Source organism: Bos grunniens, chromosome 5 (assembly GCF_055505025.1).
Source record: "Bos grunniens cultivar Pamir isolate PY7600 chromosome 5, Bosgru_T2T1.0, whole genome shotgun sequence".
Lineage (NCBI taxonomy): Eukaryota > Metazoa > Chordata > Mammalia > Artiodactyla > Bovidae > Bos > Bos grunniens.
The window spans coordinates 57,565,889-57,590,085 of record NC_141169.1 but is presented as its reverse complement, the minus strand read 5'-3'; the positions used below and the strand labels follow the sequence as shown (position 1 = coordinate 57,590,085).

The following is a 24,197-nucleotide window of genomic DNA, read 5'->3' as shown; positions in this document are numbered from 1 at the left end:
AAAGAAAATTCATCATCATGGCTTTCTCTGATGCTGAAGCTGAAACTCCAACACTTTGGCTACCTGATGCGAAGAACGGACTCATTGGAAAACACCCTAGTGTTGGTAAAGATTGAAGGCAGGAAGAAAAGGGGACAACAGAGGATGAGATGGTTGGATGGCATCACCGACTCAATGGACATGAGTTCGAGCAAGCTCTGGGTGTTGGTGATGGATAGGGAAGCCTGGCATGCTGCAGTCCATGGGGTCGCAAAGAGTAGGACACAACTGAGTGACTGAACTGAACTGAACTGATGATTTTCTCCACTTTTTTGATCTTTATTCTTTTGCAGTTTAAATATTGTTTAGAAGTTGACAGTGATTTTATACTTACACATAAGACCCCTTGGATATGCTCTGTAAACTGGGAATCTTGACAGTGTGGAAAACCAGCTCTTTTTTAGTTAATGCTGGGAGCTGTGGAGTAAGTTCATGAACTTTTGGATAAGCAAAAGCAGCTTTATGTAATTAAGCCCTGAGAGTTGTGTTGCTGAAGCTCTGTGATCTAGTTCTGTCCTGACCTAACCCTACCCCAATTTCCTACTATGAGCAAGCTCTTTGCAGTGGGAGTGGTGAAATTTTTTTTCTTTCTTTTTTAACCCATGTGACCAGTAAACAAGGGTTCAATAGTCCCATGATTCCTTCTCTCATTACATTTCTAATCCTGTGGAGAACAGAGAAGAAGTAAAATTCCAAAGGTAGGTGAAATGTGATGTATATTCACAAATAAAAATTTCTCAGGTAACATTTGTCCTTTCTCTTTGTGGAATCTCATATACTGATATGAAATGAAGTATGATTTATGTATATGTGTATATATACATTTTATTATATTATACATAGATATATGTGTATATATATGCCAGTACATGGCATCAACTACTGGAGTATTTGCTAATTTTTTTCCCACTTGGCTGAGGGATTGAGTCAGCTTTTGGGAAGAGACTGAGGTTGGCGAATCTATTAGATTTTATTCTTGGACAAATGTAGCATCTTCAAAAAGAGTTTGAGGTAATCTATAATAAAAGACACATACACAAAAAAAGTTATTAAAATGCAAATGGAAACATAAAAAGAGAAAGAAAATCAACGTGTTGAAAGAGAAGAGAGAAGAAGAACAAAATGCTATTTATGAGGACGAATAGAATTACTATGACTGAACATTAAATTTGGCCTTAAACCACTAAGATAATATGGAAAAATTAGATAATTTAAAAAGAATCAATAGTATACTATTTACTTAGAAAAGACAAAATCTTTCCTGGTACTAAATGCATGACAGGATTTATCATGTGGGATCTTACACAGTGTATAGATACACAGTGTTCTTGATAAGAATTTTATGACAAATGCAGAAGTGATTTTCTTCAGACTGTTTCTTTTCTTCTCTTTTTAATCAAGGTGGTATTTTTTTTATTATTCAGCCTTTATTTTATTTATTTATTTTTTTACTTTAAAATATTGTATTGGTTTTGCCATACATCAACATGAATCCGCCACGGGTATACACGTGTTCCCCATCCTAAAACCCCCTCCCACCTCCCTCCCCACACCATCCCTCTGGGTCATCTCAGTGCACCAGCCCCAAAGTGGTATTTTAATTTTTCTAATTTGAGTAGAAAACACACAGGTGACAGTTCAATGAATTTTCACAAAATTTGCATTTCTGTTACAGCCACACAGGTCAAGTAATAGAACATTATGAGCATGGTAGATAATCCATTAATACCGTTCTCATTTGTTGAACCCTACCTCCTCCCCCAAAGTAACCAGTAATATGATTTGTATTAATATCAACATAGATTAATTTAAAAAATTTTTATAGCTTTAAAAAAGATTTATTTTTATTTATTTGGTTGCTTCAGGTCTTAGTTGTGGCATCGGGATCTAGTTCCTCGACCAAGGATTGACCCTTGGCCCCCTGCACTGGGAGTGTGGAATTTTAGCCACTGCACCATCAAGGAAGTCCCAACATAGATTAGTTTTATATTTTAAAGCTTTGTGGAGATGGAATCATGTAGTATGTGTTCTTTTGTGTCACAGTGTTATGTTTGCGAGACTCATTCATGTAACTGTGTGTAGCTATAGTTTGTTTTTTTCACTGTATAGCATTCCATTGCATGAACATATCTCAACTTATTTATCCATTTTACTATTTGTGCATGTGTGGGTTGTTTCCAGCTTTTGGCTATCACAAGTAATGTTTATGGTGTACATATTTTGTTGTTATATACCTAAACTGGAATCTTTGGGTATAGGGAAGATGGATCATTATCTTTGGTAGATAATGATAAATTGCTTTTTCCAAATTGAATATATTTACTTGTTCAATAGCAATGTTTGATTGTTCTTGTGAACTCCTTTAAAAAAATTTTTATTTTTGGCTGTTTTGGGTCTTTGTTATTTTGCTCAAGCTTTTTTTTTTTTTTCTCTAAGTTATGATGAGCAGGAGTTGCTCTTCACTGTGGTGCTCAGGCTTCTGATTGTGGTGGCTTCTCTCACTGTGGAGCACAGGCTCTAGAGTGCAGGCTCAGTGGTTGTGGTGCACAGGCTTAGTTGCTCTGCTGTACCTGGAAACTTCCTGGACCAGAGATCGAACCCATGTCCCCTACATTAGTAGGCAGATTCTTATGCACTGCACCACCAGGATCAGATATCTGAATTAAAGATTTAAAATTTTATTTATGTATTTATTTGAACTGCACTGGGTCTTCATTGCTGCATGTGGGCTTTCTCTAGTTGTGGCAAGCAGGGGCTGCTCTCTAGTTATGGTGCATGGGCTTCCCAATGTAGTGGCTTCTCGTTGCAGAGCAGGGATTCTAAGGTGAACGGGCTCTCAGGCCCTAGAATGTGTGGGCTTCAGTAGTTGTGGCGCATGGTTTTAGCTGCCCCCGTGGCATGTGGGATCTTCCCAGACCAGAAATCAAACCTGGATCCCCGGCATTGGCAGGCAGATTCTTAACCATTGGACCACCAAGGAAGTCCTCAGTTAATGATCTTAGTGCTTTTTTTTCTGTATGAGAAGATGCAAAAATCTGGGTTCATTAAATTTTTTTCCACCTGAGATATCTCAAACTAAGGCATCTGTTTTTCCAAAGTATAAAATGCCTTATCACATTCTTCATCCTGAATTCTTTTCAGAGTGTACTGCCAGTCAGTGACTGCAGAGGCTAATGACTTGATCCTTGTAGAACTGGATAGTGGGCAACATTCTTTGTTTTACAAGTAATACCTAGTTTGTATGCCCAGTGTGAGAACAAAGAAGGTCACAATGGATCAGTCCACGAATCCGTGTGTTGTTGATAGACTCACTCTTAGGATCAGTGACTAGACTGATTGAACCTTACAGATAAACTCATGTCTGAAGATTTAAAAGAAGAGAATAAAGGCTATTCCTTATTTTGCCTTGTGCTATATTTCAGAGAGACAGGTCCTCTGCTTGAGACTGAAGAAGGTCGGGGTGAACTAGTATGGCCCAGTGTAGTGATAAAAAGCATATAGAAAAGACTAAGGATGTTGCAATGCTTGGAGTTGCACACACTGTGAAAAAGTGATTCTGATAAGACCTAGAGGAAGAGGCAGGGTTCAGGGATAAAAGTCTAGAATGGCAATAATAAAACAACAACCACCAAAGTAATCCTAATAATATCTAGAAATTACATAGTGCTTTACATGTGTTAACTCACTTAAACTCTCCCAACAAATCACTGAAGGGTCCTTTTCCCATTTTGAAGATGAGCACACAGGTAGAGGGCTTCCCCAATGGTGCAGTGGGGAAAGAATCTGCCTGCAATGCAGGAGTTGCAGCAGACCGGGGTTCGATTCCTGGGTCAGGAACATCCCCTGGAGGAGGAAATAACAACCCACTCCAGTGTTCTTGCCTGGAAAAGTCTCACAGGACGGAGAAGGCAGGCGGGCTACAGTCCATGGGGTCGCAAAGTCAGACATGCCTGAGCATGCACAATAACAACACAGGTAGAGAGGTTAATTCACTTGCCCAAGGCTACACAAGTAAATGGTAAAGCCTGATTTGAACCCAAGTAATCTGACTTCAGAATACATGCTCATATTTCTATGCTATCCACAAAATCAGGGTTGAGGTCAGGGGAACTCATGCAAATTGGAAAGGAATAAAAGGAAAGGTAGGCAGAGTATTAGCCAAGGGTCTCATTGGTATAACAGACTCCAAAAAAAGTGTTCTGAGAAATGGAATGTGTTCTGCACTGTATATATTTTTAATTCAGCTGCACTGGGTCTTCATTGTAGTATATGAGGTCTTTAATTGTAGTGTCAGGGCTCTTAGTTATGGTCTGTGAGATCTAGTTCCCTGACCAGGGATTGAACCTGAGCCCTCTGCATTGGGAATGCCAGAATCTTAACCACTGGACCACCAGGGAAGCCCTTGCTCTGCATAGTTGCTGAAGAGGAAAGTTACAGAAGCCTGAAACACCTCCAGGTTTGGATGTGAGAGTTTTCGGCACACACCAAGTACAGTGACTGGGTGGGGAAGCCCAGTTTAGCAGCGAGCCTAATCTTGAGGATTGCCAACCTCCCTAGGACTTTTCTTGGGTTTTTCCTTTCATTTTCTGTGTCAGGTTTTTATGGTTGCTCTACTGAGAGATTGATGACACAGTATTATGGCTAGTTTTTGTTGGGATTTTCAGGTTTTAGAGAAACCAATCAGAGGTAGTAGTCAATATTAATATTTCTAATATCCATACCAGTGGCTAGTGACCCTGTGTTCACCCCAGATTCCAAGGCATCCAGAGAGGTCAGTTCATGGGGCCCCAAACCTTCCTGCTTCCTTCTTGGGGCCCTGTCACTGAACAAGACCTGGGCTGGTGAGGATGGGCTCCAAAGACTGATGATGGCAGGAAAGACAAAGAAGGGACATCCTGGTGGATGCTTAGGCAGAGATTAAGCCATCTCTACTTTCTCGTGGAGCCCCTGGAACCCTCTACTTCCCCACACCTTTTTCTACCTTTCTTTCCTCTTCTGCTATATTTTCCCTTTCCTTTCATGCTTACATGGCCCCATCCACAAAAACAAACACTGTTCCCTTAGAGAAAAGCTCACCCTGCTAAGTGGGGAGAGCAGTAAGGGAATCTCAGGCTTGGGGATGGCCAGATGAGCTCTACAGTTCATTGTAGATGGTCTTAGGATGAAGTCTCCAAGACAGAATGGGCCAATGACTTCGCTGTTGGTAAAGAAAAGGCTCAGAAGTAACACCTACAGAGTCGTGTTTCCATTTGAGAGTCTTCAGTCCAAGGAGGTGGCTCAGTTGGTGGCTTAGAAGACACCTGCTAAGCGAGCCGCGCCTTCAGTACTGCCCTGAGACTTCTCCTAGGCTTTCCCTTTCTTTCTCCCAACCTCCTCAGGTTGTTCTAGTTGTTCAACCTTGGGACTGTTGACATAGGTGGATTTTTTTCCCCTATCCTTGGAAACACTTGTTAACTCTTGTCTCTTTGATAGCAGCCATTCTAACAGACATGAAGTGATCATTCTGATTTTGATTTGCATTTTCCTCATGATTAGTGATATTGAGCTTCTTTTCATGTATCTGTTGGCTGTTTATATGACTTCTTTGGAAAAATGTCTATGCAGATCCTCTCTCAGTTCAGTCACTCAGTCGTGTCCAATTCTTTGCGATCCCATGAACCACAGCACGCCAGGCCTCCCTGTCCATCACCAACTCCTGGAGCTCTTTTGTAATTGGATTTATTTTGCTATTGAGTTTTATGAGTCCCTTCTATATTTTGGATGTTAACTCCTTATCAGATATACAGTTTGCAGATATTTCTCTCATTCTATAGGTTGCCTTTTCATTTTGTTGATTGTTTCTTTGGTTGTGTAGAAACTTTTTAGTTTGATGTAGACCCACTTATTTTTACTTTTGTTGCTTTCGGTTTCACAGCCAAAAAAATTGTTGCCAAGGTCAACATCAAGGAATTTTTCCCTATGTTTTCCCACCTGGGAAGCCTGTGGGCTTGTCACATATGGTCTTTATTATGTTGGAATATGTTTCTTCTGTGGGGCTTCCCTAGTAGCTCAGCTGATAAAGAATATGCCTGCAATGAAGGAGATCCCAGTTCAATTCCTGTGTTGGGAAGATCCCCTGGAGAAGGGCATGGCAACTCATTCTAGCATTCTTGCCTGGAGAATTCCCATGGACAGAGGAGCCTGGTGGGCTACAGCCCATAGGGTTGTAAAGAGTGGGACACGACTGAGTGACTAAGCACAGTACATGCTTTTCAAGTAGTGACATCAACAGAGCTGTGCTTGAGGAAAATTATCAGACAGCACTGTGTGGAGGTGAGAAGGGACTAACACTGTGGGGATGGTGAGAAGGCTTCTACGATAGGTCAAGCAAGAGGTATTGAATGTTGAAGGCTTGAACGATGGATGTGACCATGGGAGTGAAGGGTAGGGGACAGGTGCTCCAGATACTAGAGAGCTGGACTCTACCGCCTCATCTCTGGAGGGAATGCATGGGGCAATGAAGAGAAAGTGTCAGAGCCTTAAGACTAAAAATAATACAAATAGAAATTGGGAATCCTGGAGGAGAAACAGTTTTAGGAGAAAATATGATGTGTTCTATCTTGGATATATTGACTATCTGGCTCAACATCTGGCTGAAAAGTACTTAAGGAAATTAGAAAGACAGGATAGAGCCTCAGAAAATGGTCAGGTCAAGGGATATAGATATTTGAAATAGTCAAAACACCTCAAGGCTTTTGATTCACATTCAATTTAGGCCTATGTTTTGGGATTCTGCTTGGCCTGGCATATCTCTCTTTCAAGTTTAGTCTTACTATGTGGTGATTGAATAGTAATATGTAGAAAGGCTGTGGTTTCCAAGCTTCCTCCTCACGGGGGACATGGATTCTCATCTTTGAATGGCATCAGGAAATTACCCTTTTAGTCAGTAAACAGGCAGGATGAAGCTCTGTTAGTACAGTGTACCAGAGAATGACAACTGGGCAGAACAGAGGCAGTTGGCTAGAGAACACAGGACTCATACTGGAGAGAGCAGAAAACCTGGGGGAGGGGAGAGAATACGGAGGCAGTGGGAGGAGGGAAAAGGAGAGAAAGAGAAGAGCAGGGAGGGACCAATCAATGTCTTTATCCACTGTTTTCTCCCCTTCACTGGCTCCTCGAGTTCTATTCACCTCAACAGTTCTGGACCTAATTATAAAAAAATGATTCTCTCCAACACCAGCTAGGTGTTTCACAATTCAACTCAGTTCTGACGCTAACGACAAGGAGACAACATTAGATTCCACAGGTTAAGGGTTCAGTCCTACAACCCTACTACTCTCTTCACCCCTCACTTCAGACACCAGTTATAAGCCCAGATTATCACCCGTGCTTCTGATGGATGGTAGATTGAAAGATCCAGCAACCCCATCCTTGGGTTTAATTAATTTGCTATAGGGGCTAACAGAACTTACAGAGGGACATTTTACTTATCTGATGACTGGTTTATTATAAAAGGATATAACTCAGGAGCAGCTAGACGGAAGAGATGCTTAGGGCAAGGTCTGGGCTTCCCTTGTAGCTCACTTGGTAAATAATCTGCCTGCAATGCAAGAGACCCAGGTTCAATCCCTGGGTCAGGAAGATCCCCTGGAGAAGGAAATGGCAATCCACTCCAGTATTCTTGTCAAGAACCCCATGGACAGAGGAACCTGGCAGGCTACAGTCCATGGGGTCGTAAGAGTTGGACATGACTTAGTGACTAAACCACCATCATGGGGAAATGACACAGAGCTTCTGTGCCCTCTCCAAGCCACCCTCCCTGAATCTCCGAATGTTCATCTGGAAGCTCTCTGAACCCTATCCTTTTTGGTTTTGGTGGATACTTCATTATATAGGCATAATTGATTTAAATCAGTGCATGCTTAGTCGCTCAGTCGTGTCTGACTCTTTGTGACCCCATGGACTGCAGCCCACCAGGTTCCTCTGTCCATGGGATTCTCCAGGCAAAAATACTGGAGTGGGTTACCATGCCCTTCTCCAAGGGAACTTCCCAACCTAGGAATCGAACCAGGGTCTCCTGCATTGCAGGCCAATTTTTTACTAGCTGAGCTATCAGGGACGCCCCTTAAATCATTGGCCATTACTGATTAAACTCAATCTCCAAATCCTCTCCTCTCCCTGGAGGTCAGGAGGTGGAACTGAAAGTTCCAACCAGTTCAGCCCAATGTAGAACTCTACTGGGCAGTCTTTGTTCAAGGACCCTCGTTGGCCTAGTTGAGACTTTCTCAGGGCTGAACTGCAGTTTAAGTTTCTTCTTTTTAAATCCTTTTTTCCTTCTCTTTCTTGTTTCAGACCTGTATTGGCACCCACTCCTGCACTTTCCACCTTTAGTCTTTTTAGGTATTTTCCCCCAGTGAGTGCCTTGCATGTCTGTTTCTGTCTTGGCATCTGAACTGACACACAGGGATATTGATAGGATCTACCTTAATGGGCTGTTATGAAAATTCAATGACTTAATATATATGAAATGCTTATAACAGGACCTGTATGTACTACAGCACGTGCTTTGCAAGTGTTAGCTGCTTTTATTATGCTTTTGATCTGAAGTTATATTTTATTCTCATTAGGAAACCTCTCAGTTCTTAGACTGGCTTGGAAGCCTCTCCTGAATGCTCCAACAGCATCTGGCCCTCACTTCTATTATGGTTGGCCCTCCATATCTACTGGTTTTGCACCTGCAGATTCAACCAACCACAGATTAAAAATATTAGGAAAAAAATTTCCGGAAAGTTCCAAAAAAGCTAAACTTGAATTTGCTTCATGCCAGCAACTATTTACATAGCATTTACACCACATTTACAACTAATTACAGGCATTTACATTGTATTTTCACCTATTTCCATATCATTTACATTATATTAGGTATGATAAGTAATCTAGAGATGATTTAAAGAGGATATTCATAGGTTATATGCAAATGCTATGTCATTTTACATAAGGGACAGAACATCCTCAGATTTTGGTATTTGTGAAGGGTCCTGGGACCAACCCCTTATGGATACCAAGGGATGACTGTATATCGCACTGTTTTCTTGTCAGTCTTTACACTTAGACCATGAATTCAATGCATAATGGAATCTTGTTTTGTTCACTTTTGTGTATCAGTGCTTTACATTGTGTCTGACTCATAGTGGATGTTGAATTGATGTCGTTGAATGAAAATGATTCAGTGGAGTCTTAACAGATGAGTATTATTTGTCAAATGGATGAGAGCTGGGAAAGAATTATAGACAGAATTGTATATTGGGGCATGAAAAGCCTGTACTGTGTGGGTTATTGAAAGGTGCTTATTACAGCTAAAGAGTAGGGTGTAAAAGAGGGTGGTCAAAGAGGAGGCTAAGAAAGAAATCTGGGACCAGAGCACTGGGGAGACCTTAAAGCCAAGCTAAGGTAAACATTGTGTAAGCCTTGTGATGTCCTAGTGGGTCCAAACCCATCTATTAAAAAAAAAAGCTTTATTTATGGCTGATCTGGGTCTTCGTTGCTGCACTTGGGCTTTGTCTAGTTGCGGTGAGTGGGGGCTTCCTCTCTGGTTATGGCACATGGGTTTCTACCTGTGGTGGTTTCTCTTGTGGTGGAGCATGGGCTCCAGGCATGCAGGCTTCACGTGGGCTCAGTAGTTGTGGTTCTCAGGTTCTAGAACACAGGCTCATAAGTTGCAGTGCTCATGCTTAGTTGCCCCATGGCACGTGGGGTCTTCTCAGGCCAGGGATCCAACTGGTGTCTTCTACACTACAAAGTGATTCTCAACCACTAGACCACCAGGGAAACCCCTACACCCATCTTTGACCTCTATCTATGACTTCCCAGGTGGCTCTGTGTTAAAGAATCCACCTGCCAAGGCAGGAGACACAGGAGATTCAGGAGATTCGAGTTTGATCCTTGGGCTGGGAAGATTCCCTGGAGAAGGAAATGGCAACCCACTCCTGCCTGGGAAATCCCATGGACAGAAGAGCTTGGTGGCTTCAGTCCATGGGATTGCATAGAGTCGGAAACGACTGAGCAACTGAGCATGCACATGACTTTATGAGTCATATGTTAGTTCAGCCAGAAACTACAGATTGCCCCCAAAAGGTGGATGTTTCTCTAGAACTATGTACAGAAGTGTAGGCATCTCTGAACATTCATTTCAACAATGCATATGATTGGTCTATATTTCCAAACTGCTTTGGCTGCAATGTCTCACCAAACTGTTGGATCTCTTAACTAATCTCTTTGCCTTCATCACACCCCTGTTTAATCCATCCTTCATTCCCACTGTGAGACAGATCTTTTTAAAGCTAAATCTGGCCATCTCAGCCTTCAGTTTAATACCTTCTAATGGCACACCCTTGTTGCCTATAACATACATCCAGATTCCTTAGTGTAGTTTACAGGACCCCTCCTGGTCTGACCCTTTACCACCTCACTTTCCATTTCTTCTTCCATATGCTTTCTACATCACCTAAACTGCTTGTAGGTATCAGGAAGTTTTATGCTGCTCACTCCTCCATTCATGTACACATTATTGCTGCCTGGAATGTCATTTCATCCGTATCCACTTTTTGAACTCTTTAACTATTTTATTAGAAGTATTTCAAAAATCATCGCCTCTGTGAAGCTAGGTCTAACTTAGCAGGTAGTGGGTCACTCTCCTTTATAGCTCCATCAGACTGTGTATACTTCTGTTTGGTACCTACCACATTGCAATGCAGTTGTTTGGTTACTTCCCTGACTCCCCTCTCTAGACTGTGGCTAGAGGGTAGGACCATGTGTTAGTTAGTACAGAGTCCTAGCACATAGTGCAGTGGTTGGCACATAGTAAATACTGGTTAAGGAAAAAAGGAAGGAATAAAATGAAAGCTGTTCTTTTTCTTTTGAAGGAAGTCCTCTCACCATGTGGCTGTACCTGGCAGTCCTCTTGGGCCTGTACTACCTCCTGCGCTGGTACCGAGAGAGGCAGGTGGTGAGCCACCTCCAGGACAAGTTTGTCTTCATCACGGGCTGTGACTCGGGCTTTGGGAACCAGCTGGCCAGGCAGCTGGACCTGCGAGGCTTGAGGGTCCTGGCTGGGTGTCTGACGGAGCAGGGGGCCGAGCAGCTGAGGAACCAGACATCAGACAGGCTGCAGACAGTGATTCTGGACGTCACCAAGACACAGAGCATCGCTGCGGCCACTGAGTGGGTGAAGGAGCGTGTTGGGGACAGAGGTATGGGCAAGTTTTTTCTCCTTTCATTTACTCAGGCGTGAAGATGTTAACATTTTATGTGCATATATATTACACATATATAATCTCAAAAGCAGGGCTTGAAAGACTGGCTTTGTCATTTGAAAGACAGTTGTGATCTTTGGCAGTGTGTTTTTTTCCTTAACAATGTTTGTATTGAAAAATGAACCCAGTAGATTTCAGATTTCAAGGCTATTATCTCACCTTGCAAGTGAAGTATTTACAACTACAATCCTTTTCTTCACAATTCTTTACGTTTGAAGAATTTTCAAGGGGTTCTTAAGGATCTGCTTCTTCTGCCCTTCCTTGAAGCCAGCCTTTGATCATCTATTCTTTTTTTAAAACAAGTTTTCATTTTATTTTTTCTAATTAATAGGCTGTATTCCTTAGAGCAGTGATAGATTTACAGAAAAGTTGGAAAGCACTGAGTTCCCATATGCAACCCCCCTCTTATAGTTTCTCCTATTAGTAACATCTTGCATTGGTGTGGTACATTTATTACATTGATAAACTGATGTTGATACATTAGCATTAATGAAAGTCTATAGTTTACATTAGGATCCACTTTGTGTTGTATGGTTCTATAGGTTTTGCCAAATGTAAAATATCCTATATTTACCATTATAATATGATGCAGAATACTTTCAGTGCCCTAAAAATCCTTTGGCTCCACCTATCTATCTCCTCTGCTCTCCCCACCTCCTCCAAAATCCTGGCAACTGTGCAGCCTTTTACTCTTTCCATCTTGTTGTGAAGTTACTCATTTGTGTTATAATATGATGCAGAATACTTTCAGTGCCCTAAAAATCCTTTGGCTCCACCTATTCATCTCCTCTGCTCTCCCCACCTCCTCCCAAATCCTGGCAACTGTGCAGCCTTTTACTCTTTCCATCTTGTTGTGCAGTTACTCATTTGTGTCTAACTCTTTGCGACCCCATGGATTTCAGCACACCAGGCCTCCCTGTCCTTCACCATCTCCTGGAGCTTGCTCAAACTCAGAGATGCGATCCAACCATCTCGTCCTCTGTTGTCCCCACTCTTTCCATAGTTTTGCCTTTTCTCAGATGTCATGCAATTGGAATCATATTGGATATAGCTTTTTAGACTGGCTTCTTTCATTTAACAGTATGCACTTAAGGTCCCTCCGTGCCAACCAGCCCATTCTGAAGGAGATCAGCCCTGGGATTTCTTTGGAGGGAATGATGCTGAAGCTGAAACTCCAGTACTCTGGCCACCTCATGCGAAGAGTTGACTCATTGGAAAAGATTCTGATGCTGGGAGGGATTGGGGGCAGGAGGAGAAGGGGACGACAGAGGATGAGATGGCTGGATGGCATCACTGACTTGATGGACATGGGTCTGGGTGAACTCCAGGAGTTGGTGATGGACAGGGAGGCCTGACGTGCTGCGATTCATGGGGTCGCAAAGAGTCGGACACAACTGAGTGACTGAACTGAACTGAGTACTCATTTAATTTTATTACTGAATAATATTCCACTATATGCACTGCAGTTTGTTTATCCATTCGCTTACTGAAGGACATCTTGGTTGTTTTAAATTTTTTGGCAATTATGGATAAATCCACTTTTCTAAAGTTCATTTTGGATATTATCCAAATCCTCTTTGATCCCCTTCTTCTTTCTCTACTTGTTTTATGATTCTTTAGGTCCTGATAATTGGACCTCTTAGATATCTATTCATCCAATGAGTTCTAAAATAGTAATAAAATTATTTTTTTTGGATTGAAGAATGTTTATTTTTTTTAATTTACTTTAAATTAGAAAACTGATTTTAAAATATTACTCCTACCTGAGGATGTTCTTGACTCCAGAGTCAGAAGTTATGGTTAGTTATAGCCTCTATGCTGTATATAGTGGTTTATTTCTACTGTATCGTTATTATTATTGTTAATGTTTTCCCACCTGTTAGAGAGTGTTCTCAAGGACATGGATATCTCTTAACCATCACGGTATTCCCAGTTTCTAACATGTTGTCTGATACATGTTAAGGGCTCAACAAGTGTTGAATGGATCTCATTTACGCATAGTTTAATCTATTACCTTTATGCTCTTGATTTCTAAATTATTTCTTGTTCATCACACCTGAATTTCCAACTACTTGCTGGTTTTCTCAACTGGAAATTCTACTGGAAGCTCAAACTCACCAAATCTAAAGGAGAACTCTTATTGTCTCATCTTCACCAAATCTGCTTTTCATTTTGGTCCTTGAGACTGATTCTTCTCTTCTCCCTCCAATCCCAGAGCTCAAGACAGGAAGTTATACTTTCAGTCCTTTGGAAGTACTTTCTGTTTCACCCTTAAAGTGATAATATAGCCATTTAATCCAGAAAGAGTCTTTTTACTAGACTCCCTACCTTAGTGGGCCTTGGACTTCATATCTTCTAATTGTGTATATTTTTTGATGCTATAAATACTGAAGTTCAATTCACACTGTTTGGCAAATTCCCTCAAATCAAAAGCTATCATTAAGGTTCTATTTATCCTCCCTGGATTCCTGCCTTCTCTTTGTTTTTGGCTTGACCTTCTTTTATGTTCTTACTGATAGATGTGTTTAAGATTGAAAATACATATTTTGATTTAAGATTGAAAAAGTATATTTTGTCTAGCATTTTTAGCTGTTTTCAACAGGAAGATTGATCAAGGTAGAAGAAGTCTGTCATTTTTGTCTGAAACTAAACTCCTGCTTTGATTTTTATTGTTTTAGGGCTCTGGGGTCTGGTCAACAATGCAGGCATTTTTCACTCACATGGCTATGCTGAGTGGATAAAGATTGAGACCTACAGGGATACCCTTAGGGTGAACCTCATTGGTGTGATAGAGGTGACCCTGAGCATGCTTCCCCTGGTCAGGAAAGCACAGGGGAGAATTGTCAATGTCTCCAGCATTCTGGGAAGAATTGCTTTCTTTGGAGCAGTCTACAGTTGTTCCAAGTATGGAGTGGAAGCCTTCTCAGATATTCTGAGGTGAGACTCTAAAGTTAAAAACAATCTAGGAGAGTGGGATGGGGAGGGAGATGGGAGGGAGGTGTGGGAAGGAGGGGACACGCTTGATTCTTTTTGATGGATGACAGAAAACCACAAAATTCTGTAAAGCGATTATCCCTCAATTAAAAAAATAAAGTGGCAAAGAAACCCCCAAACAAACAAAAGCAACCACTGAGCACTTAGATATGTCTTAGTCACCACTACCTCCTAGTCACTAGTCACTTTCACCTACATTATTTTATTTCATCACTTCCAAAATCTGATATGTTTACTAGATATTATGTATTAGATAATATTCAAATATTATTGTTTACTAGATATTATTGCTAGTCTGTTTCATACAGAAAGCTGGGGCTCAGATTTAGTATCTATTCAAAGTTCACCTGCAACAACAATGATTTGGCAGAGCCGTGTTTTGACCGAAGTCTCTGTCTCCTGTCACCATACCACATTTTAACTCTCAAGATATATCCTTGGTAAAATTTTCTTTCTGAAGAGAGGATGACTGTCCTCTTTCCTCCTGTCCTCATCTCTTCACAGCAACCCTTTCTGGTGCTCATCTGCTTGCAGTTAACTTATTTCATCCCTTTATTCTGTATATCTTCTCTTTATCTAATGGTTTCTTTTTTTTCTTATAACTTTAGTTTGCCACAACCCTCTAATGGCCCTGCCTCTACCTCCTGGCTTTTTAAAATACCTCACTTCAGCTTCCTGCTCCTCTATCAGCGGTTCTTTCTTTTTATAGCTCCCTTCATATTTTAATTTCTGAGACAGAGAATCCTGTTGGGCTTGAGATCGTTTTTTTGGGTATTCTGTATGACATTGCATGATGTGATTTTTTTTGCACTTACTATCTGTTAGGCACTGCTGTGAGTATTTTACATCTAATAAATCATTTAATTTTCATAGCAACCCAGTGAGGAAGAAATTATTTTTATCCTTATTATATATCTAGGGAAACTGAGGCACAAAGGTTCAGTAATTTGCCATGGCCATCTTGGTAATAACAGGCTGAGTCACTGTCCAGTCCTAAGAAGGGCTCTTCTCCCATTAAGGACCCTTCCTGGTCATGCCAGCTGTAGACATGAGGATGCAGTCACACGGTACAGAATAGTGCTGCACAGACTCTCCTTTAGCACAGGCTGACTCTAGGGGCAGTTTCTCTTAGAAACAAGCTACGAATATTACAGACATCATGAATTAACTTCCTATGGCAGTTGTAATAAGTTTCCACAAGTAATTTATGGTGCATGGTGTCTTACAACTGCTACTGCTAAGTCACTTCAGTCATGTCCGACTCTGTGCGACCCCATGGACTGCAGCCCACCAGGCTCCCCCATCCCTGGGATTCTCCAGGAAAGAACACCGGAGTGGGTTGCCATTTCCTTCTCGAGGGCATAAAAGTGAAAAGTGAAAGTGAAGTCGCTCAGTCGTGTCTGACTCTTATCGACCCCATGGACTGCAGCCCACCAGGCTCCTCCATCCATGGGATTTTCCAGGCAAGAGTACTGGAGTGGGGTGCCATTGCCTTCTCCCTGTCTTACAACAGCACACATTTATTCTCTCACAGTTCTGGAGTCTAGAAGTCTGAAATCAGCATCACTGGGCCAAAGTCAGTTGTTGACAGGGCCATGTTCTTCTGAAGGCTCTAGGAGAGAATCTGTTACTTGCCTTCTGCTTCTGGTGGCTGCTGGAATTCCTTGGCTTGTGGCCACATCAACCTCTGCCTTTATGGTCACTTTGCCTTCTCTTCCTCTGTTGGTCTTTGGATCTACCTATGCCTCTCTTATAAGGACAGTTGTGATTGCATTTAGGATGCACCCAGATCACCTGGCATAGTCTCCCTAGCTTAAGATCCTTAACTCAATCAAACTTGTAAAGTCTTTGCCACATAAGGTAACATTTACAGGTTTCAGGGATTAGGACCTGATATGCTTGGGAGTCATTATTTAACTTACCACATGCCATGACTGGTATATATCTAATATAATGTGCATATCATATTATCTGCTTAGGAAAGGAGTAGGGAAATAACCAAGGACATTACATGAGTTGTTACTGTATGGCAGGCATCTTTCCTGGCTTCCTGCCTATCCAACATTTTGACCACCTCCATGGGGCCGCTGCCTGCTGATTTACCACTGCTCATGCCTCTTGGACTCCCAGGCCAAGAGCAAAGACATGCCCTTCCAACCTTTAAATCATTATTTAGTTCCTGTAGGAAATTCCAGTTTGCCTTAATTATGCTAAGGATAAACAGAAAAAGGAAGTTTTGTCCCCCATTTGAGTTAGAATTTTAAAGGTGATGGAGATGTGGCGTGTGGGGAATGTATGAGAAAGCTGCAAGGGGAAGTGAAATGCAAAGGGCCAAAGCACCCCTGGCTTGCCTAGCCCCTCCTTCTGCTCCAATACACACAGGTACCTGGAGAATCATTTTCTGAAGCTTTAACTTGAAAGGTTTTAGGCTTTGGTTTGATAAGGGAGGGTTTTCCTTTAGAGCAGTGGTTCTTAACTTTTAGCATGCCTCAGAGTCACCTGGAAGGCTACTTTGGACAGATTGTTGGTTCTTACCCCCAGAGTTTCTGATTTAGTAAATTTAGACTTGGGCTCAGTAATCTGCATTCTAGCAAGTTCCCAGATGCTGATGCTATTGATCTGGGGTCCACACTTTGGGAACCATTCATTCCTTTAGAGGATCACGATGCTTTGTGTTTTATATTCTTATGAAACACTGCTCCAAACTTTTCTCCTTGACATTAGCTTGGGCTTCATCTTCTCTAGCAAGGTGCTCCAACCTCTAGAGCAGGGAGCAGCCCTCATCACTGTCCTGGAGTACTGAAAGAATACCTCACAGGGTGCACAATGCCATCTTACTTCACGTGGTGAAGGCAGCACTTCGCATAGTGCCTGATACATACACGGCCCCCTGATGAATACTTTCGAAAATGTTTTTTGAACTAACCCGAATATTCTGGAGTGACCAGTGACTTGTCAGTTTAATGCCCACGTCATATTCCACTAATGGTCTCTTGCAGTCTTTGAACACACTGTAATTTTTCACAGCCCCCTGCTTCTGTGAGTGCAATTCCATCAGTATGGTATTCCACTCCACTCTTTCTTCACTTGGAAATTTCCTCTTTATCCTTGGAGGCTCAACTGAAACATTTTCTCCTTACTGAAGCCTTCTTTGACTCCCTCAGAAAATCTACATCCTCTTTTCTACTTATGTAGCCCCATTAATACCTTGCCTTTATAATTCTTTTGACTTGTATTGCAATTATTTGCTTATTTATCAGATTCACTCACTGTGGGTTTTTCAGGGGTGGTGAGCAGAGTCTTAATTTACTGAGATTGTGCATGCAAAACACTTAGCCCAGTAGATACCATAAAAACATTAATTTTCCTTATTATTCCTTGTATTCTTCATTTTTCCAGTGTATAGCACATGGTTGAAAGTGAACAATTCTGTTAAATAAATGGATGTGGAGTTGAATAGTTATGGTAGTTTGTATAATCATATCCCAATTATTGCACCTAGGGATGTGTAAAATTTTATTTTGTTCCCCTCCATTTCTTTATCTTTTAAAATATTCAGTAAAGGTGTTTTTATAACTATTTTGTTTTGTTTTCTCCTTGAAAACATTGAAATTGTGGTATCTTTCAGTCAGAGGAGTTAACTTGAGGGTTTTTTTTCCCCTAGGCGTGAGCTTCAACATTTTGGGGTGAAAGTCAGTATGGTTGAACCTGGCTACTTCAGAACAGCAATGACAGATTGGCAGAAGTTCTCAGAGATAATGAAACAAATCTGGAAAGAAACCCCTGCGCATATTAAGGAGACCTATGGACAGAAGTTTTTTGATGCCTGTGAGCTTTTCTTTTAATGGCATGATGGATAATCTTGCACGAAAAGGGCAAAGGCGGTTGGTAGAGACAGACTGGGAGATCTTCTAAGAATAAATCACCTTCAGTAAAGCCTTCCCAAGACAAGAGGGAAGGTTCAGGAAGGTCCCAGCGCCTTCATAGTTGGTGTGGTGATGGCTGTTGTGGCTGAGGAAGAGGCCATACAAGCAGCCTCAGGCCAGAGCTTGCCCTGCCCTGTCACATATGGGCCTGGACACCTGAGCACCAGGGAGGTATTATGTGGTTGGAAACATGGAGTCTCTGGATTTTGTGAGGGGGTGCCTCTTCACAGTTTGAAGGGGCTGGTGTGGGAGGCCTGCTTAGTTGAGCATTCAGTATTATCTACTCTTTGGGTAACAGCCTAGCCACAAACTCCACATTTTATTATGAGAGGAGGGAGGGTGCATATAGGTGGGGAGAGGTAAGTGGATTAGGACAGGATTTGCAGGGCACTGTCGGCCATTCCCAGAGGTTGGACCTCATGTGCAGGCCGTGGGAGTCTTGCAGGAGTGAGAAGGTTCAATTTCATGGCATGGAGGAGGATCGGTTTTGGGGGAAGAGGGAGGGCTTAAAGAAGTCCTTTAAGTAGAAGAAAGTCATGCACACTAGTGTGGGGTGCACCTTCCTGGGGAAGTTGTGGAGTCGTGTCCGACTCTTTGTGACCCCATGGACTGTAGCCCACTAGGCTCCTCCATCCATGGAATTTTCTAGGCAAGAGTACTGGAGTGGGTTGCCATTTTCTTCTCCAGGGGATCTTCCCAACCCAGGGATCGAACCCGGGTCTCCCACATTTCGGGCAGATGCTTTACCATTGCCACCAGGGAATCGCTCCTGGGGAAGGGGTACTTTTTTTTCACATAAAGAATTTAGCAGCTTGCCAAGGCCAAAGGGAGCAGCTCTCTTTTCCCATTCACAAAAAGGCTCCGTGGCAGGTAGCAGTAGCCCTGGCCTTGACTTTGGGTGATAGCTCAGTACAGAGAAAGGAGAAGGGGAATGTGCACATGGAAGACTCCTGACCTCCAGCCCTGTCTTCTGGGTACATTAGGCTTAGGGGGGTGACTATCCACAGAGGGGAGAGAAATTGGATCAAGGAAAGACTGATAGAAAACTTCCTGAGCCTCTCAGAATACAAAGCTAGGGAACTACAATTCCTAACAAGTCAGGCAGCCAGCTGCTCTTCTGAGCTCTTCTCTACCTAAAGTTTTAAACTATTAGAGAATTTGTCTCCCCTTGTGGGTACATATATTTGACAACAGAAATCAAAGGACAAGAGAATTTACTAAGAAGTGGCTTTATGTAAAAGGAGGGATATATGTATTTAATGATTTAAAGGAGTTGAAATTGTTCATTTATTTGTCCCTAGATCAGAATAATTTAGATCAGTGCTATCCAATAGATATATGAGAACCATATATATATAATCTTATATTTCCCAGTAGATACTTTTTAAAAAGAAAAAAAAACCAGGTTAAATTAATTTTAATACATTTTACTTTCAGTTCAGTTCAGTTCAGTTGCTCAGTTGTGTCCGACTCTTTGAGACCCCATGAATCACAGCACGCCAGGCCTCCCTGTCCATCACCATCTCCTGGAGTTCACTCAAACTCATGTCCATCGAGTTGGTGATGCCATCCAGCCATCTCATCCTCTGTCGTCCCCTTCTCCTCCTGCCCCTAGTCCCTCCCAGCATCAGAGTCTTTTCCAATGAGTCAACTCTTCACATGAGGTAGCAAAAGTACTGGAGTTTCAGCTTTAGCATCATTCCTTCCAAAGAACACCCAGGGCTGATCTCATTTAGAATGGACTGGTGGGATCTCCTTGCAGTCCAAGGGACTCTCAAGAGTCTTCTCCAACACCACAGTTCAAAAGCATCAATTCTTCGGCACTTAATCCCATATATATATCCAAAATACTATCGTTTAACATTTATTATCAATATAAAAGTTATTGATAAGATATTTTATATTTTTTCCCTATTAGTCTTTGAAAATTGATGTGTAGTTTACATTTACAGCACATCTCAACTGCTGCTGCTGCTGCTGCTAAGTCGCTTCAGTCGTGTCCGACTCTTAGCGACCCCATGGACTGCAGCCCACCAGGCTCCTCGGTCCATGGGATTTTCCAGGCAAGAATACTGGAGTGGGGTGCCATTGCCTTCTCCGCATCTCAACTGGGATACTAAATTTTCCTAGGAAGTACTTCTGTATTTGGATTAATACAACTGATAGTTGCCAGAAGCATTATTCATAATAGCCCCAGAGTGGAAACAACTCAAATGTCCATCAACTGTTGAAGGGAAAAACAAAATGTGATATAACCATACAATGGAATATTACTTGGCAATAAAAAAAATGAAGTACTGATACATGCTACAGCATAGATGAACTGTGAGAACACTTTGCTCCCTGAAAGGAGCCAATCACAAAAGACCATGATCTATAATTCTATTTATATGAAATATCCATAAAAGGCAATCTGTAGAGACAGAAAGTAGATTACCATTTGCCTAGGGCAAGTGTGGGTTGTCAGGAAATGGGAGAGTGATTGCTAATGGGTATAAGGTATCTTTTTGGGATGATGAAATGTTTTAAACTTAGACTGTGGTGATGGTTGCATAATCCTGGATAAACTAAAAGTCATTGATTTGTATATTTTATTTTATTTATTATTATTGTTTGATTATGTCACTTGGCTTGTGGGATGTCAATTCCCTAACCAGGGACTGAACCCAAGTTACAGCAGTGAAAGCACTGAATCCTAACCACTGGATAACCAGGGAACTCCTTGATTTGTATACTTGATTTTAAAAAATTTTTATCTACTTATTTGTTTTGGCTGCACTGGGTCTTGTTTGCTGTGCATGGGCTTTCTCTTTAGTGGTGAGCAGGGGCTACTTTCTGGTTGGGGTGCCGTGGGCTTCTCATTGCCATGGCTTCTTCTGTTGCAGAGCATGGACTCTAAGTGCACAGGCTTCAGTAGTTGTGCCTTGCCAGCTCCAGAGCACAGGCTCAGTGCTTGTGGTGGCCAGGCTTAGTTACCTGTGGCATGTGGGATCTGCCTGGACCAGGGATCCAAGCAAACTGAATTCTTAACCACTGGACCATCAGGGAAGCCCTGATTTGTATACTTGAAATGGATGATTTTTACGAATGTGAATTATCTCAATAAAGATGCTAAAAAATTTCCAATTGAAAAGTAGATTCACATATCTATATTGTTCCAAACATATTTAAAAATTTTCCAATAACAGAATTAAGCTTTAAAATTAATTAAATTTTAAAATTCAGTTTTCAGTCATACTAGCTATGTTTTATGTGCTCATTAGCTACATGTGGCTAGTGGCTGTTATACTGGGAAGCATAGGTCCAATAGGCCTAATTCTTGTGGAACTGAAATGTAGTTAGACTTCTGTGACCTCATGCAACAGGATCTTAGAAATATAAACAATAAGTTGAAAGTGAAAGTGAAGTTGCTCAGTCGTGTCCGACTCTTTGTGACCCCACGGACTGTAGCCTGCCAGGTTCCTCTGTCCATGGGATTTTCCAGACAAGAATACTGGAGTGGGTTACCATTTCCTTCTCCAGGGGATCTTCCCAACTCAGGGATCGAACCCAGGTCTCAGGAATTGCAGGCAGACTCTTTACCGTCTAAGCCACCATGGAAATCCCTAAACAATGATTGCTAACCACCATTTTTCATTTTGTTTACAGATCACGATCTCATGAAACAAGGGCTGCTGAGTTGTAGCACAAACCTAAACCTGGTCACCGACTGCATGGAACATGCTGTGACATCCGTGCATCCCCGCACTCGATACTCAGCTGGCTGGGATGCTCAGTTTTTCTTTGTCCCTCTATCTTATTTGCCTACATCCCTGGCAGACTACATATTGACTAGATCTTGGCCCAAACCAGCCCAGGCAGTCTAAAGAAAAATGATTTGATGGCCCTTGAAATGAAGACAAAAATCTGAAATTGATGATTCTCTCTGATCCTAATGCATAATCTATAATTTTTCTAGCAATCAACTTTCTTGCTTAAACTCATTTATCTGACACCATCCGAGAACCAACATGTTGATGTTATAGATATCCAAAGCTTACTCCCTTAGGTGCTAAATCGCTACTATTTTAGCCATTTTTGCATGACAGTGTTTCCAAAATGCATCAATCTTCCTTGCCCTGTTAGAGTAGACTAAAAACAGTTAAGCTTGTTTTGATGTTATTTCTTTAGGTAAGTGAATAGCTGTTCTGTGCTGTGATCAACTGTTGCTTAGGGACTATTGAGAAATGTGGGTCTGTTAATTCTTACTTGAAATGGGTCTGTACTTTGGTACTTTTAATAAATGTTTAATTTCATCTTCTTCCTATTAGCCAGCTGTTTTTGGATATGTTTCTCCTTTATATCAAAACCAATACAATATTGTAAGGTAATAAGCCTCCAATTAAAGTCAATAAATTTATATTAAAAGAAGAACTGATTATTAATTTTTTAATATTTAAAAGTAATGTAGTTATTAATTTAATATAGTTAAATTTAAAAGTAATATATGCTTAGTTAAAAATTCAGTTATTACTCAAAAGCTTAAAAATGAAAATATAATTGTTTCCCACCTGCATTGCTGCTCCTCAGAGATGAGTGCTTTTGACTTTCAGCTATTTCTTCTGGTATATATCACTGTATTTTTTAATAATATAGTTCATACCATTCGGAGAAGGCAATGGCAACCCACTCCAGTACTCTTGCCTGGAAAATCCCATGGATGGAGGAGCCTGGTAGGCTGCAGTCCATGGGGTTACTACAGTCGGACACGACTGAGCGACTTCACTTTCACTTTCATACCGTTATTTCTTGATTTATTAATTTTAGACATTTTTTTATTAATTTCCTATTAGGATAAATGAGAATTTAGCTTTTCACACCACTTTCCTGACCATTTTCTTTATCTCCATACTTCTTTCTTTTTTCTTAAATTTATTTTTTATTGAAGTATAGTTGTATTACAATGTATTAATTACTGCTGTACAGCAAAGTGACTCAGTTATACATACATATATATATACATACTTTCTTTTTCATATTCTTTTCCATTATGGTTTATCACAAGATATTGAATGTAGTTCCCTGTGCTATACAGTAGGATTTTGCATGTATTACTTAGCCATAAATGGTACACGCATATATATAATGGAATATTACTCAGCCGTAAAAAGAGTGAAATAATGCCATTTGCAGCAACACTGATGAACCAAGAGATTATCATATTGAGTGAAGTAAGTCAGACAGAGAAAGACAAATATGATATTGTTTATATGTGGAATCTAAAAAAAAGGGTACAAATGAATTTACCTACAAAACAGAAATAGAGTTACAGCTGTAGAGAATAATCTTAAGGTTACAAGGCGGTAAGGGAGGGAGGGATAAATGAGAAGAATGAGGTTGACACATACACACTACTACACATAAAATAGAGAACTAAGAGGGATAGAGCACAGGGAGCTCTACTCAATACTCTGCAATGTCCAATATGGGAATAGAATCTAAAAAACTGTGGATATATGTATATGTATAACAGATTCACTTTGCTGTACACCTGAAACTAAAATAATGTTGTGGATTAACTATACTCCAGTAACAATTTTAAAAAATCTTTTACAATTCTTACAGTTTTGAAGAGTATGCTGTGCTGTGCTTAGTTGCTCAGTCATGTCTGACACTGTGACCCCATGGACTGGATTGAACCCAGGTCTCCCACATTGTAGGCAGATTCTTTACTATCTGGGCCACCAGGGAAGACCAAGAATACTGGGGTGGGTAGCCTATCCCTTCTCCAGGGAATCTTCCTGACTTAGGAATCGAACCAGGGTCTCTGCATTGCAGGTGGATTCTTGACCAGCTGAGCTACCAGGAAAGCCCTTTGAAGAGTATGTGCTGTGTGTGTGCTTAGTCTCTCAGTCATGTTCAACTCTTTGTTACCCCATGGATTGTAGCCCGCCAGGCTCCTCTGCCC

The 24,197-nt window shown here is 41.3% G+C and overlaps 1 protein-coding gene across 2 annotated transcripts; it reads left to right on the top strand.

The window, feature by feature from the left end:
* Positions 1–617: 617 nt before the first annotated feature.
* LOC147372029 (17-beta-hydroxysteroid dehydrogenase type 6) lies at positions 618–22,550 on the top strand. Of its 2 annotated transcripts, XM_086400476.1 has the most exons (5): positions 618–737; positions 10,941–11,267; positions 14,009–14,267; positions 17,989–18,152; positions 21,899–22,550. In XM_086400476.1, exons 2-5 carry the CDS (start codon positions 10,955–10,957, stop codon positions 22,114–22,116), a joined length of 954 nt encoding a protein of 317 aa, XP_086256602.1. In that variant the 5' UTR covers positions 618–737; positions 10,941–10,954; the 3' UTR covers positions 22,117–22,550. The 2 variants fall into 2 exon arrangements, with proteins under 2 accessions (XP_086256602.1, XP_086256603.1); XM_086400477.1 differs by lacking the exons at positions 14,009–14,267; positions 17,989–18,152 and having other exon boundaries at positions 644–737.
* Positions 22,551–24,197: the final 1,647 nt, after the last annotated feature.

Bases quoted from the DNA above. Each gene is read 5' to 3' on its own strand.
- LOC147372029 (XM_086400476.1), top strand. From the start codon at position 10,955: ATGTGGCTGTACCTGGCAGTCCTCTTGGGCCTGTACTACCTCCTGCGC. The intron at 11,268-14,008 runs GTATGGGCAAGT...TTATTGTTTTAG, and splicing joins GGAGCGTGTTGGGGACAGAG to GGCTCTGGGGTCTGGTCAAC. The intron at 14,268-17,988 runs GTGAGACTCTAA...TTTTTCCCCTAG, and splicing joins GCCTTCTCAGATATTCTGAG to GCGTGAGCTTCAACATTTTG.